Source organism: Ursus arctos, unplaced genomic scaffold, assembly GCF_023065955.2.
Source record: "Ursus arctos isolate Adak ecotype North America unplaced genomic scaffold, UrsArc2.0 scaffold_1, whole genome shotgun sequence".
Lineage (NCBI taxonomy): Eukaryota > Metazoa > Chordata > Mammalia > Carnivora > Ursidae > Ursus > Ursus arctos.
Window position 1 is genome coordinate 64,022,154 of NW_026622763.1, and position 17,035 is coordinate 64,039,188.

General features: G+C 37.0%; 1 protein-coding gene across 2 annotated transcripts in view; it reads left to right on the forward strand.

Moving 5' to 3' along the window:
• FAM171B (family with sequence similarity 171 member B) overlaps window positions 1–17,035 on the forward strand; it is a 61,778-nt gene that overhangs the window by 30,688 nt on the left and 14,055 nt on the right. Inside the window, exons 2-4 of one of the 2 annotated variants that reach the window (XM_026492374.4) lie at window positions 5,669–5,902; window positions 11,204–11,296; window positions 14,168–14,326. In XM_026492374.4, coding sequence (XP_026348159.1) covers window positions 5,669–5,902; window positions 11,204–11,296; window positions 14,168–14,326 — 486 coding nt within the window. The remainder of the gene's footprint in view (window positions 1–5,668; window positions 5,903–11,203; window positions 11,297–14,167; window positions 14,327–17,035) is intronic. The other variant, XM_044381350.3, reaches the window with a different exon arrangement.

Below are 17,035 nucleotides of genomic sequence, written 5' to 3' on the forward strand. Positions count from 1 at the left end.
TGTATATATTCCGTAAGTTTGGAGTTAAACCCGTGAAACCACCACCATCAAGGCCATAGGCATATTCATCACCTTGCAAAGTTTCTTCCCACACCTATTACTATTATCAGTTCTTTTTTGTGATAAGAACACTTAAAGATTTACCCTTTAGCAAATTTTAAATATGTAATAGAGTATTATTAGCAATAGGCACTATGCTGTGTAGATCTTCAGAACTTATTTATCTTCTGTCACTGAAACTTAGTACACTTTGACCATCAATTCCCTCTCCCCTCAGCCCTGGCAGTCACCATTCTACTCTCTGCTTCTATTAATTTTGATTATTCTGGATGCCACATATAAGTGAGATCGTAACATTATGTATCTTTCTGTGTCAGGCTTATTTCACTTAGCATACTGTCCTGCAGGTCCATCCATATTGTAGCAAATGGCAGGATTTCCTTCTCATTTTAAAGTTGAGTAATAGTCCACTGTATGTATATACATTTTCTTTATCCATTCATCCACTGTTGTGCATTTAGGTTGTTGCCATATCTTGGCTACCGTGAATAATGCTGCAGGGAATCTGGGGGTGCAGGTATCTCTCTTCGAGATGGATACTTATCATAGGAATTGTTATATACATAGATTCTACATTAATCCTCACGGCAAGACTGTGTGTTCTTTTTTTTTTTTTTTTTTTAAGATTTTATTTATTCGACAGAGATAGAGACAGCCAGCGAGAGAGGGAACACAAGCAGGGGGAGTGGGAGAGGAAGAAGCAGGCTCCTAGCGGAGGAGCCTGATGTGGGGCTCGATCCCAGAACGCCAGGATCACGCCCTGAGCCGAAGGCAGACGCTTAACCGCTGTGCCACCCAGGCATCCAAGACTGTGTGTTCTTAATGTTTGTATTCCCAATACCTGCTAGAGCAGATCTGGGCCAAAGTGGGCAGTCAATAAACATTTGATGGGTGAAGTAATATAGGTGAATATTTCTTAAAAAAAAAAAGATTATTTGAGAGAAAGAGAACATGCAAGCGGGGTGGGGAAAGAACAGAGAGAGAGGGAGAAGCAGACTCCCTGCTGAGAGGGGAGCCTGCCATGGGGCTCGTTCCCAGGACCCTGAGATCATGACCTGAGCCGAAGGCAGACGTTTAACTGACTAAGCCACCCCGTCGCCCCTGTAGGTGAATATTTCTAGTTGTTCCCAACCATTTCATTCCACTTTATTTTTATGCTCTTCATTTTTAGTCTAGTTCTTAGTGTTGGTTCTAACATGCTTTTTCAGGAGCACCTCTTTACGTATAGATTCGTCTTTTGAATTTTAGTGATTCTCACTACCGAACAATGCTTTTAATCATGTGATGGTTAAAAATTTCCCCAGCAACCTCAGGACCAGGCTCATTGATGTGTATTTTGTTTTTGTTTCTCTCAACATCTAGATTATGTGTTTTCTAAGGGTTCAGTTGAAATCATTTGATATTGAACCATTTTTAAACTAATGGTGACATATTGAAAAGAAGATTATGTGGGCAAGACATAATGATTATAATTAAGTGACAGAGAAAATACCAAGTGCACGGAAAGCTGAAAAATGCAGCGGAGAAGTGTAGATAGATTATGGAGACAAAAGCCCCTGTAGTTGAAAATTATATATTTAGTCACAGAATCTGCCCCAACTAAATGCCAAAGTATTTTTGTTGGAGGAGAGAGCTAGGAAGGGGGATTGTTCCATATATATATATATATATGGAACTTCTAGTTGCCAGGCCTGTTGGCCTGATGAGCTGTTGACATCAGGGAAGTCAGAAGGGTCCTATTTAAGTCACAAGCAAGCAATTCTTTACAACTTTTCCTTTTATTTGGAGGAAAAAGAATTGTTCATGCTTCTTTAATTGCAGTGAGCAGGCCTCCAGCTGAGACTTTTTTTTTTTTTTCAATGCTGGTTTTGCTGTTGCTTATGCTGGGGTGACAAGCCAGGCGGAGGGCTGGGGTGAGAGGTTCAAAGGGTAAGCAAATCAAGCACTTCCTTCTCTGCACTGGCTGGAAGGAAATAAGGAAGCTACGGAATATGCTGAAAACCCAATCTAAGGTTTTTCAGTGAGAGATGTGGGGAGTAGAATGCATGGGGCTTGGAGTCAGATGAACCTCTGTGAATCCTGTCTCTACCCTTCTTAATTTGTGCAATTTTATCCTTAGTTTCCTTGCCTTAGATCAGGGGGAAGGTCTTGCAGGTTTGAATTATAGGATGAAATTGGACAACGTATGAAGTTTCTAGCACTGGGCTTGGTGTATGTGTGCGTGTCACAAACATCATTAGTTTTTTCCAGCTTGAGCTAGGGAGGGCTCTGCTGGCCGGGTTACATCCTGTCCTGAGGCTACGAGAGCTAAGGCACATAGCCAAGGTTTGACCTTTGCAAGTCATTTTTTCCCCCTGAATTTGATATTCATTTTCTCATCAAATTTAGTCTTTAACATAACAATTATGTGTGGAGAGGTAAAATCCTCCATTCTGGGTTAGAAAGTGTTTTAGAAAACATTTATTAATCAAACCCAGCTTCAGAATGTCAGGAGGCTTTAGAGTGTCTTATTTTGGCAACCATATTTTTACAGGATGAAACAGATGGAATACACAGAATTTTTTTTTAATGAATTTAGCTCAAGATCTTACTACACATTGCAATTTGTCTATAAATGAAAGGCTCTGAGAATTTCTGAAATTAATCTTTGGAGAAAATAAATCAGTCAAAATTCCCATTCCTAAATAGGTGGTCGAGGGAGCCGTTGTAAGTACGTTTGGTTGGAATAAGACCCATTATCAAATTTTATGAGAGAATCTTAATGGCCTTTTAATTACCTGCAGTCTCCTTCTCATATGCTTTATCCTATTTTTGGTACATTATCCTTCCTTCCTTCACCTTTTTTTTTTTTTTAAGATTTTATTTATTTATTTGACAGAGAGACAGCCAGTGAGAGAGGGAACACAAGCAGGGGGAGTGGGAGAGGAAGAAGCAGGCTCCCAGTGGAGCAGGGAGCCCGATACAGGGCTCGATCCCAGGACCCTGGGATCAGGCCCCGAGCCGAAGGCAGACACTTAATGACTGAGCCACCAGGTGCCCCGCCTTCACCTTCTCTTACAAAAGTTAGAGTAGCCCATTAAATAACACATCCTGTGCTTACAGCTTTGGAAGCAAGCAACCATGTCTAATTCTGGCTATAAGAAATAAGGGGCCTTTGGGGAAGGATTATGGTACAGCTCACAGATCAGCAGGAAGGGCTGGAGGACGAGCCTTCAGAAGGAGAAGGGGCAGGGAGACTTGGGGAGGCACAGTGGGTAGGCACTCATAGACTTTCTATGATGTTTCAGTGCCAGCAACCATTAGCCTCTGTGTATCTTCAGCCACGCTTCGAGGTCCTGACAATCTTTCTGGCCCCCATTAGTTAGGTGCTTTGTGCCAGTGGCTCAGTAAATTTCATCGAGGGGGTTAGGAGCTAGAGGCTGGGGGACTGATTTTGAATGGGACAGCTGCTTGTACTAGGCGGACCTATGCAAGGATGTTTGGTTTAGGTGGCCATCATGTCACATATATTACAACCTTTTATTTTTTTACCCCAGTTTTATTTCCCACTTGAGTTTGAGGACATAGTTTAGCGTGTGTGTGTGTGCCGGGGAACACTCTTTTTTTTCTTTTTAATTGATGTTATATAAGCATTTCTCAGAAATTGCAACACTATATTCCTTGAATTAATTTTAGTAGTATGACCCCAAGACTCCCTGTTATATGGTGTTAACGATGGCTTTAGAGTCATTCATGGGGACACTGAAGGCTGACAAGGCCTCTTAATATAAGTGAGCCTTGGGGACAGTCCCCATTACCTGTCTGAATCCCCATTTTTTCACTGGTAAAGTGGACTTGATATCACATATGTTACGAAGGTATACTGAGATTTTTATGATAATATACATGTGAGGCTTGGCATTAGGAATATGTTTATCCCCAGCCCTTCTTCGTATTTTGATTTTAAATGTTACAAACATGATTTTTTTTTTTTTACTTTAGAGTAATGGGATGAACTTACAAAATGATGGGAAGTGGTGCCTTGTTATCTATTCTCTCTCTCTCTCTCTCTCTCTCTCTCTGAATATATATGAGATCGTTGTCCTGGAAATTAACAGTTTTTTAGACAGACTAATGGAACCTCATTTTAAGGTATGACTGTCCAGGATATAATCCTCCCTTTTCTTTTCCCAGTTCATTCTTCCCATCTCTGCAGTCTACACTCTGGCTAGAGTTGTGTAAGTGTTTCATCAGGCAGCTGCAGTGCAGTGGCTTAAGAGCACAAGGTCCCAAGTTCGTGTCCTGTGGGCTGGCCACGGCTGATTAACAAACCTCTTTAACACACAGTTACCAATTTAAACACCGAAGAGGACAGTAACATTTCTGTAATGAGGGTTTTGAAGAGTAAATGGAATGATGCACTTAAAAATTAACACAATGCCTGGCTCATTAATCCTCAACATATTTTAGTTCTTGTGGTTATAATTGTTATATATATTATTATACATGAGAGGAAATATACTAAAAAATGCATATATAGAATGAATATATATAGTATGGTGTTTGGATAACATCTGACTTCAATTTTAGATTCTTGAAGGGATCAGAGCCCTCTTCTAGATTGCTAGATAGATCTTTCCTAGGACTGGGTGATTATTGCTGTAGTTCTCTTTGTATTTAAAATGTCTTTGTTATGGTCCAAAAGCAATTTAAAATCTAGTTTATATTAATAAAGTTAGAATACAGTCAGTTAAGTGTCTGACTCTTGGTTTCCACTCAGGTCATGATCTCAGCGCCCCGAGATGGAGCCCCGCATCGGGCTCCCCGCTCCTCACTGAGCTTGAGATTCTCTCTCTCTCTCTGCTCTTCCCCCCGCCATGCACATGCTCTCTAAAATAAGTAAATATATCTTTAAAAAACACCTCATGAGGACTTATTTTGTGGTATACATTTATAAAAACCTGTTTTACTCAAAATTTTTAGCAAGAACAGCATGTCAGGTAAAAAATCCTAATCAACACCAATTGAGCTGCAATATCGGCTACCAAATTATTGTTATACCCCTCTTGAGGTATTTTTTGATTTTCCTCAATTTATTATCTTACTATGCTTTGTTATATATTTAACAGATAATTCTTTGATATTTTAAGGATATTGTTTGATATTTTGTAATCTGAAACACATCCCTTGCTTTCCAGACAGAACAAAATAAAGGAGTAGCCATGCACTAGGTTTGGCGAGATTGCATTTTATTCTAGGACTTTTGACTATATTTTGAAGTAGTTAATTGATAGCATTAGAATTAGGCCAAGTAAAAATGTGTTTTTCTGAAGAGAGAACCTGTCTTCCCCTTATTCACTGCTTCTTTTTCCCTTCTCTATTGGCAGAAAAAATTAGAATAATACTGTCTTAATAGTAAATTCAAATGTATTCAGTTTTAGAAAGAATAATGAACTTGTTGGAATGTTTTTGTACCTCTTTCTATCAACCCATCCATACATGATATATTTCCAGATTTTATCGGCAGTTTTGTACTGTTATTCAGATGTCTTGAATGACATTTTAAGGTACAGTGACATGCATTCTAGGATCTAACATGCTGCCATTTCTGGCTTTTTTTCTCCTCCAGTGTCTGTATTTATGCTGAAAGTGCAGGTGAATGACATCATCAGTCGCCAGTACCTGAGTCAAGCAGTTGTAGAAGTGTTTGTAAACTACACGAAAACAAACTCCACAGTAACTAAAAACAATGGAGCAGTGTTGATAAAAGTACCCTATAAACTGGGGCTCAGCTTAACCATTATTGCTCACAAGGATGGCTACGTGCTGACACCTCTGCCTTGGAAGACTGGAAAAATGCCAAGTAAGCACTTACAGTGTTTTGCCTTTACTAAATGTAAATGATTTTTGTTTGTTTTTTTCTTCTTTTGTTCTGGTAAACTGAAAATGAGAAAACCTATGTGAAGTCAATACAGAGAGGTTAGAAGGAGCGCCAGTTTGAGAAAACATGTTTTTATTTATTTATTTTTCCTACAGAGGTTTGAAGGAATCCTGAGCTCTTGGGCTCTGCTCAGGTACAAAGCTTGTCTACAGGTGGCGGAGGGGGCTTGGCCTGCCCAGAGGGTCAGCCCGAAGCAGGGCGGCCAGATGAGGAAAGGATGCTCTCAAAAGAGGAGACAAAAAGTTTAGATTTATGTGCTGAATAATAAGGCAGTTATTACAGATTCTTGAGTACAATAACTGTAAGTTGTTTGGAAACTGAGTTTACTTAACAGTGTATGACGTTTAGGCCAAAAGCAGGGCTAAAATAGATTCAGGGAGCCTCGCTAAAAAGCTGTGGTTGTGTTCCTGGTGGTGGTAACAGCAGCCTGATGCAAGAGAGGGGATGAAAAGAAGGTGAGTACCAGAGGCATACTGAGGAACCAGTCGGTAGTTACTGTAATCATTTCACAATATATACACATATCAAATCATCACGCATACCTTAAGCTTACACTGTCATGTCAGTTACATCTCAATAAATCTGAGGAAAAAAAATAATGATAGGACTTACTGTGACTGGATATTGGGAAGGACAGGCCCTACCAGATACTAGAATGCAAGTCTGCCTGATTACAAGTGTGATACATGAGGTAGTCAGTCTTTGTCTTTTTTTTTAAATTGTGGTGGTTCTTATTAGAATTTAGATACTTCCTTTGGTTTTGCATTAAACATTTGAATTCTTGAACCACTGTTCAAGTTTAGAATGAGAAAGAAAATGAAAAATTAATTAGATAAACTAAGATTCATGTGAATGAGATTTAATGAAATCATGACTCAAAAATCTGAATGGGGTATGTCCGAGGTGAATTCATGGTCTTACATGCTTTAGGTTTTTTTTTTTTTAAAAGACAGAAATAAAGCACAATTATTCACTAAATAAAAATTAGAAGAATCATGAAAGAAACCAAAAGTAAGATGGGAAAAAGGAAATAAAGATGAAAGTAGATGAATGTTAATTAGAAAACAAAGAAGAGATAATTGACAAAATGCTAGTTCTTTGAAATAAAATTACACCAGCATCTGGCTAATCTAAATAGGCAAGTAAAAGGAGAAAATGAAAAAATATATAAAATCTTAAAAATCATAAAAATGTTCTATATCAAATTTGATGGCAATAATCTTTTAAAGCCTAATAAACAATTTTGTGATACTATAAATGACTGTTGATTTTAGATGAGATAGACTAATAGCCGTGGATAAAACGTTCTGGGTAAAAATAGCTTGATTCAAAGGCTATTTAAAAAAGGTACTCCGAATCATTTTATAAAACCAGTGCAGCCTTGATTCTGAGACCTAGCAAAATGATGCAAAGTTACCTGCTGTCCTATGTGCGCTCTCTCATGCAAGTACTCCTCTATAGACCAACCTTACTTATAACTCTAAATACAAAGATCCTAAGCAGAACAGTAAAAAAGAATTTCACCATTATTTAAATGTCACTTAAGACCAAGTAGGGTTTTTCTTCTTTGCAGGATTATAAGGATGTCAAATGTGTCACTCTATTAATTTTACATATTTTATTAGAACATATTAGAACTACCAGATAACATTGACGACTGTCTGAAATGCATTTTATAAGCTCACCATCTGTGCCTAACTAAGAACAAGCTCCATAAAAACGAGGACCACAAAGATCTCCTTAACATGGTAAATATCTTAAAAATCATACTAACTATAAAATATTAGAGGTGATCCTATTGAAGTAAGAAACTGAACACAGATGTCCATATTATTTTACATTATAGAAGTTCTTATCAGAGCAAAAATGTATCAACAGACCAAAAAAGGGGAATAGCTATTAGAAAGAATCAAAACATTTACTATTTCCAGTTATCATATCCCTGGAAAATTACAAAGCATGAATCTTAAAATGCTCAAAATTAATGGAATTTGGCAGAATTACTGAGTGTGGAATAAGTGTTGGTACAAATCAATACATATTCTTGTAAAACAGAAGTAGCCAGTGGTTACAGAAAATAATGAAATCCCTCTCAGAACAACAAGGACAAGCAAAATATGCAGGGAAACCTAAAAAAAAAAAAAAAAAAAAGTGTGAACTAACCATGTGTTGGGGGAAATAAAACTACCAAATGTTACTTATAGACCTTAAAAAAACCTAAAAACTAAAACCCTGGATAAATGGCAAAACATTATATTTCTTTAGAAAGCCTGAATATTGTGAAGATTTCAATTCTTCTAATTTATAGATTTAATCCATTAAAAATAACCTGGCAGAATAATCCTCAGAGAATAAATGTAAAAATACCTGGAAATCACTTTCCAGGTATGAAAAGGCAATTTGCCATTTTAAGTAACCAAAATATTGTATAGCTCCTCAATTAAAACTGTGTGATACCCTGGTACAAATCAGATACTAGCATGTATAAGAAACTGTAATCTATGCTAAGGCAGCATTATGAATCAGCGAGAAAAGGCTGAGTATTCATAAGCAGTGTTCGGATGTGTTGGTTAACTATCTGGCGTAAATGAATTTGGATTCATATTACAGATACATTGCTCATAGAGTTCAAATGTGGAAAATCAAATCCTATTAAATACAAGAAAATTTAAAAAACTATCTAATTTTTTTATTAGGATAGTCTGCTTAAACTTAAAAGTAATGAAAGAGGTCATAAAAAGTAGATTTCACTATTTAAAAAAAATATACCATATGGTGACTATAGTTAATAATACGGTATTGCATATTTGAAAGCTGCTAAGAGAGGAGATCTTAAAAGTTCTTATCACAGGGAAAAATGTAACTATGTACGGTGGTGGATATTAACTAGACTTATGTGGTGATCATTTTGCAATATATACAAATATTGAATCATGTTATAACCTGAAGCTAATAAACTATATGTCAATTATATTTCAAGAAATAGGCCTAAGGAAAAACATGAGACAATAAGAAGTAATATATTTTTTAAAGATTTGAGAGCGAGCGAGTGAGAGAGCACACAAGGAGGGGGAGAGGGAGAGGCAGAGAATCTCAAGCAGACTGCACTGAGCACAGAGCCTAACGCGGGGCTCGATCTCACGACCCTGAGATCATGACCTGAGCTAAAACCAAGAGTTGGATGCTTAACCGACTGAACCACCCAGGTGCCCCAGGAGGAATATTCTTAATATGCAAATAATTCATACAAATTAGTAAGAAAACACCAAGGCCCTGCCTAAATAAGGTAAATGGACAAAATTATGACCTAGCAATTTTCAAAACAAAAACTAATGATTTGTCACTAAATGTGACAAAATGTTTTATCTTCTTAATAGTCTGATTTGTACACCAAAGACATACACATTTTTTAAATTCTTCACCTTAGAAAAGTTTTTAAAGTGCATAGTCAGTGTTGACAAAGTGAGGTATGCTGAGCACTCTCGACCGTGGCTGGTGGGAGTACAAGTCTGTGAAATGATCTGGGTAACAATTTTGAAATATGTGTGTTAGAAGTCTTCAAAATCTTCATAACCTTTGACCAGTATTCCACTGCTAGGAATCTGTCCTAAAAATAGACAAATAACTGAAGTTGACAGATATTCATATACAAGGATGTTGATTCAAATATTTTTTGCAATAATAGTGAAAATGAAAACAATCTAAGTATCTGTTAGTACAGTGGTTCAGTAAGTCTTGATACTTCAAGAAATGAAATATGTAGCCTTGAAAATGCCAGGAAAAGTTTCTATTGAGGGACAGAAATGCTTATGATATTACCTTAAATGAAAAAGCAGGGTAAAAATATTCTGTATATATTATACTATTTAAAAAAATCACAGGAAAAAGTCCAGGAAGAGTGTACTGACATATTAATAGTTATTGTCTTTGTGGTAGGATTGCAATGACCATCACTTTCTTGTTCTTCTTTTATTTCTCCACTTTTCCAGAGTGGATATTCATCCCTTTTATAATGAGAAGCATGTTGTCAGTGAAAGGAAATGTACATATAAGTTTTAGTGAAGTTCAGAAGATTCTCCTCAGGTTTTATAACCTTAAGCTGTCAGGGCTGTCCTGGTTTTAAGCTACCTGTGACTGAGAGAGTAACCAAATATGGGAAAGTGCCCTAATTATTACCATCTCAAGGTCTAAGCTGCTACCCCAACACTTTCTCCCCAATCTAATAAAGCCATTAATTAGTCTGTTAAGGTATTCTGAACTGAAATTCCACTTTAGTCTGGTAGTCTACTTTTCCTAGTGTAGGAAAAAGGTATATTTCATTTTATATCCATTCATATCTTTTTGTGTTTTATTCTCTATTTCCTTTACAGCTCTTTGAAATATCTTAAAACATGAAACGTATTCCCATGCAAATCTGTTTTTATCCTGTCCTAAGTGATTTAGGGATATTATATTATTTCTATTAATTTCAAATACTTACACTGGATAGAGGAGAGCTATCAAATGAGAACTCACTTTTAGTAAGTTTATTTGATCTGTTCTTGCTTATAAAATGGTCTTTTGTTCCTGCTTCTTCTGATCTGGAAATAATGTAGTTATCTTTCAGGTCATCTGCACTTACGCCACCAGGTGCTGAAGGCGCCTTTCTCGTGTAGGCAGGTCTGGCTCCTGTATTACTGCCCGTGGCTGCCTGTGATCATTTGTTCCATTATGTGTCCAGCTGTTTCCTGCTCTGCCAGCTCAGCGTCTGGCAAACCATCCTGTGTGAGGAAGAGCATGGCACCCTTATGCAGGAAGTTGAGAGAACGAGCAGGCAGTGGATGTAGTCTCTAGCTCAGAGAACCTTCCACTGTGGAGCCAAGATATTTCTTTCTAATGATCTAAAAAAATAACAAGTAACCATTATATAGAGAAAATAGCGGAAGATTCTTCAGGATTATTCAAGCATTTAACCTGACCATATATAACTGGGGTTAGAGAACATCATTAGTCACTTTGGTACAAACTACTGGAAATAGGATTAGTAAAATAAAATAGTGATGCCTGACCTTTTTTCTCACTTTATTGTATCCTCTTTTCTCCCCCTCCATCATATTTTACGTTTATTTTTCCTTGTTATTACAGTTCCGCCCGCCCCCACTTTTTAGGGACTGCTGGAACAGACTATTTACCTAGTTTTTCCCCACATTTAATAAAGTATTTTAATTGTGCTATATTTCACAGTATATTCATCAGTTACACTTTCACTGTTCCCGCAAAGCCAAGCAAATATATGGCTATTTGAAGACACTGTTTTAATTACCGGAAAATTAGCTGGTAAGTACACCACTTCTCAGCGCCTAAGTAAAAACTTAGTGATAATAATCACTTTAATTATGTAACTGTACTTCACTAATGAATCAATGTTGGTTATCACTTGGAAAAAAACCCTAAATTGATCACGGACGATTACTGCTGCTCTTAGTTGATCTTAACTGATTCTCACTTCACTGTCAGAGCACAGTATGGGGTTCTGTGGAGTGGGAATCATTCTTTACCTTTTTAGCACCACCACCACCTCCCACCCCTGCCCGAGTAGGAACATTTGACTTTTGGAAATGTTGCATAGAGATTCTCAACTTCTTTCCAAACACCGTCTCTCCCTGGGCTTTAGTGGTTGGTGAAATTGGGAAAACGTTAGGACTCTCTAATTTGCAGGCACCTTCCTCCTTGCCTCTGGCATCAACCCTGCTGCCGGAGCAGGAAAGGCCTGAGACTGGGTAAGGTCTTTCCTCAGCAGATGGGATTTACCCCATTCGCATATCCCATCGGGAAGAACACAGGAAGACTTATTTTAGGTCTGATTCAAGCCGTGGCCTCCAGTTTCACTTTACCAACCATGAGAAAGACAGTTTCAGCCTTAGTTCTTTCCCCCCATCTTCCTTAATAGTCCTTAGGAGAAACCCCAGCATTTTGTCGCGCTCTTACTGCGTACTGTACAAAACCTCTAGTTGACAACAACTTGTTTGCTTTGTATCAAGGAATTAGTGTTTAGGACTGAAGCGTAATAGGAATGACTGGTAGAAGCAGAAAATCTTCAAAGTAGAGTCTAACAAGAGTCATGGTAAAAGAAATTGTGGAAGTTCATTTTCAGAAGCTATCTTATTTCTAAAGTATTAAAAATATTATTTGGAAAAAAAATTAAACTCGGGCATGATTCATTTTGGAGTCATTTACCGAGGAAAGTAGCAAAATCTCTTACTCTTGAAATCGAATGCATTTAACAGAATCGTGGGCTGCTGAGTTTGCTGTGCATGGCCAAAGGGGTGCACGTGGCATTGTGCGCAGACGGATGACAAATAAATAGGAACTACTGACTGCGGAGAGAGGCTACATTTTATGCTGCTGGGACCTTAATAAAAACAATCCCTCTTCAGCAATTTGTTTTGGTTTTGACACCTTCCTACTCCTTACTGTCCTCTTCAAACCCCATTACAAATTGTCATTTCCTCCAGAATATATGAAGTGGATTAGCGCGGCCGCATCCATGTGCCACTCCTTTGTGTTTTACCAAGCAATAGTGAATGCTCATTTGTCTGGAAAATACTGTCTTGGGGCATCTCCAGGAGAACACAGAGCTCTCTTGAGGTCTCACTTCCTTTTACTGCCTCATTTCCATAAGAGTTGAGCCATTGACAGGGCTAATGAGGAAGGGATGGATGTTTCTGCGGATGTTAAATCCTTCCTTAGAAAATGCCCATCCTCACTTCTCAATGTCCATAAAACGTTTAGATTTTTTCTTCTAGGATTTGATCAGAATGGTGTATGGTTTGTACAATGAAAATGTGTTGGGTCTGCGTGTATTTGTGGCAAAGGGAGCAGGAGAAATTAGAAACTTTAGGAATGTACAAAACCTTAGAGAAGCCCAGCCAGACATTTTACTTAGTGTACATGTTTTCAATTTTAAGAAATTTGGGGCTTCAACATAATTAAAGCAAAAGTTTTTAACTTTGGAAATAGCTTCAAATACAGAAGTAATTTCAAGATACAGAAAAGTTGGAAGAATGAGACAAATAACACGATTCCGTTTGCTTTACTATGTGTATTTACGCTGTGGGTATGCCTTTTTTTTCCCCCCTGAACCACCTGAAGGTAAGTTACACGTATCATGGCCTTTTACCTCTAAATACTTAAGCATGCAATTCCTAAGAAAAGGGATATTAAATGGCCATGGCACAGTTCAGCAAAATTATTTTGATAGAATAACTTACCACCCAAATTCCCTTTTTGTCCACTGACACATTTTTTTTTCCACTCCATTTTAGGGTCAGGTATTACATTCAGTTTTCATGTCTCAGCCTCCATTAATCTGAAATTCAAGACACAAAAGAGTAAGATGTAGACAGTATCTGTAAAGTGATCAGACAGAAGGTATAAGATTATTTAAACGATTAATGATTAAATTTAACAACTTAAACAATAATAGAAATGTGTTGTTTTTATTTATATCCCTTATTCTCCAGGTATTATTTTTCTAGCTTCATATGTAAACTATACACTGATTTTGAAAACTATTACATTTTATTATGTACTGTCATGTAACAGGACTTTTAAAATTCTATTATTATGTACTGTCATGTAACAGGACTTTTAAAATTCTAATAATTTAACTGACTGCTTCTGTCTTTATCAGTGGCTTTAAAGTCAAAGCAATAGTTGATGTTTTTGATAAGTTTTAATGATTTAAGAATTGACCCTTGGATTATTAAGAATGCATTAATTAAAGAAGTATCAATATTCTGTATTCTTATTCCCTAAGTTAAAGAAGAGTCAATTAAAAATTATTAACATGAGGATAATATTTACAAATTGAATGCCTGACATTTGTATTGGTTCCGGGCCATTCTGGCATGCATCATTAACTCTACTCCTGTTACAGAAATGAAACCCCAAGTGAACCATATGGACTAAAATGGTCAGTATGTGGTTCCCTGGAGTGAAAAAAGGGTAAAGAAATTCTGGACAGAAGAATCAAGCAGTTTCTAGGGTAAAGGTGCATTGTGTGACCTAAAGAAAGAAAAATTTCTTATTTATTTCAGTTTTGAATTTAAAATAGTAATTATGAGATGTTAAAGTGTCCTAAGCAATGATGCTCTGCTTAATATGCATTTGTTTTGTCTATTTGTTAATGAGGTTTCCCTTTTCCAGATGCCAAATCTCAACCAAGTGTTCAGTTTTCAAAAGCCTTAATTAAACTACCCGACAACCATCACATTAGCAATGTAACAGGCTATCTTACAGTTCTACAACAATTTTTGAAAGTGGACAATTTCCTGTATACAACTGGAATTACTCTCAATAAATCAGGTATTATCTAATTTTTACATAATCATATTTATAAGAAATAGTACATAAAGCTAGTTATTAAAATATTTATAGGAAATTCTCTTTTATCCAATGAAAGAAAGGTTATACCAGAATATTCTGCATACATTATATCAAGTTAATGGAAAATTTATTTTGCAGGACATATCTATCCAAAGGAGGTAAACAAGGTATAGGAAATAGTAATATGTTGTATAACTTTGCAAGTTAAATATATTGAAAAATGAAAATTTGATTTAAAGAAGTTTATACATATTTTTATAATTTGACCTTCTATTCAATCTTATCAAATTAATTATCAATAATTGTTATAGACATAAAGTTTATGGATTAGAGTAAGCAGTTGGAAGTTTTTCTTATCAAATATACTTGATATTCCCTATGAGTAAAATTATTAGTAAATATTTTAAAAATATATACTGTTGACCCTTGAAAAATGCAGGGGTTGTCCCTCCCAACTGTTAAAACTTGTATAACTTTTGATTCTCCAAAAACTTAACTATTAATAGCCTACTGTTGACCAGAAGCCTTACCAGTAACAGTCCGTTAAAACATATTTTGTATATGTGTTATATACTCTATTCTTACATTAAGCTAGAGAAAGGAAAATGTTAAGAAAATCATAAGAGAAAATACATTCATAGTGCTGTATCAAAAACTGTCCACATAAGTGGGCCTGCTCAGTTCAAATCCATGTTGCTCAAGGGTCAACTGTATCCCAGATTCAACAGCCTATATGTACACAGGACTGTCGTGACCTAAAAGGTAAGAGGATGATGGAATTTTACATTTTATTTAATACACCCATGAATAAACCCCTGAAATTCTTTCCTCTGTACACCCACATTTGTTCCACCACTTCAGCTACTTGTTGCAACATATAACTGAGCCACTGTTTTTAAAAATCACCTCAGACAATCTGTAATTTTGATGACCTCAGCTGTGTCAAATTTTGGTTAATTTCATTTGGAAAACAGCCAGAAATTAGAGTAATAAATATTTAGATGTTTCAGTTAGGTTTTTTTTTCTTACCTGCTATAGCGATGCTCCAGCAAGATGCCGCTTACTGTTCTGTTACAGGCCTGTTTCCTACTGCACACACCTGCGACTCGGCCTAAGGGCATTCCCTAGTCCAGCACGCAGGGTGGGCCCTCATGAGGGCAAGCTCTCCACTAACAGGAGTACAAAAAAAGTACATATCTGTTCCTTAATATATCCTTTTTTGCCTTCTTCCTTCTTCTCTATACTCCTCCACTCCCTCAGTGGTGGGTACTTCCTTCCCAATTGTTATCTCAAGGTCAGCTTCTTGAAGAAGCCAATCTAGGACACCTGCCAGATTTTTCAGATGTAAGTTATAGGATGCTCAAAATAAAAACATTTACAAGAACAGTACCAGTATACCATATCACAAATGAAGCTAAAGTTGCACTGGAGAGTTTTTATGGATGAGACTCATTAGGCTCAGTGAGAAGAACACATAATATACTCTCCCAGCATTCCTCTACCACCTGCTTTGAGATTATTCATTTAATGTTTCCGTTATCCTAAGAATGCTGCTAACATTTTAAAAGTTCTAGAGCAGTGCTGTCAAATGGGAATGTTCTGCTCTATCCAATATGGTAGCTACTAGCAGCATGTGCCTGTTGAGTTCCTGAAGTGTGACTAGTGCATTGAAGAACTAAAGCACTAATTTCCTTTAAATTTAAGTTGCCACATGTTGCTGGTGGCTACTGTATTGGACTGTTTAGTTCTAGAGTTCTGTGAGTTTGAAAGTGTTTTTTAAAGTTGCCTCCTTCTCATTGCCTTTTAGTCTTTTTCCCTGTACTATTCTCTTTTCCTTCTTTAGGCTGGCCTTATCCCAAGTCATGGTGTGGGGTTGATCTCATCAGCCTCAGATGCATTTAGTATGTGAGGCCACTGACTGCATAGACCCCGGGGGGTGGGGGCAGAGTTAAAAGCAGCCACCTCAGAAAGCCAGCGGGCTTTACCAAATAGCTTGATAGGAGAAATTATAATTACTAACAGATTACATGATAATTTCCTTGGGCTTACATTAGATTTTTACTACTGTAATAGTCTATAAAATATGTATGGCATTATTTTGCTCATCTTATGATTAGTGTTTCAGGAAGTTTACAAAGGCTAATTCTCTTATATTTAATGGAAGTTTTTCATTAAGCCAATAGTTGCTCTGATAACTGAAGATATACATCAGGTATAGAAGTGATAATGACAATTCCTTCCCACGGACTCACAGGCCTTCTGCTATTTCAACCTCTCTGCCCTTCAGCCTTCTTTCATTCTTGCACATACCAAGATCACTTCTGATTTGGGGGCTTTTCACTTTTTGAGGTCTTTGCATGGATGGCCCCTTATCATTTGGCCATAGCTCATACATCCCCTCCTCAGAGAGGCAGCTTTTACGACCCTGCAATTACATTGCCTTTCCAGAATTTCCTCAAAGCCCTGGTAAGGTAACTTCTACCACGCACTTACATTCGAATGGGGGGAAAAACTGACAATGGACAAAGAAATGGAAAAAAGCATTTTTGATAGAAATGAGGATTGTGAAAAAAATATTGCAAGCCAGTGTGAGAGATCATGTATCCACTGTATCTCTGGAACCGAGATGGGTATTTGGTGCCAGTAGGGGCTCTGTTATAAATATTTATTAAATGAATGAACAAAACT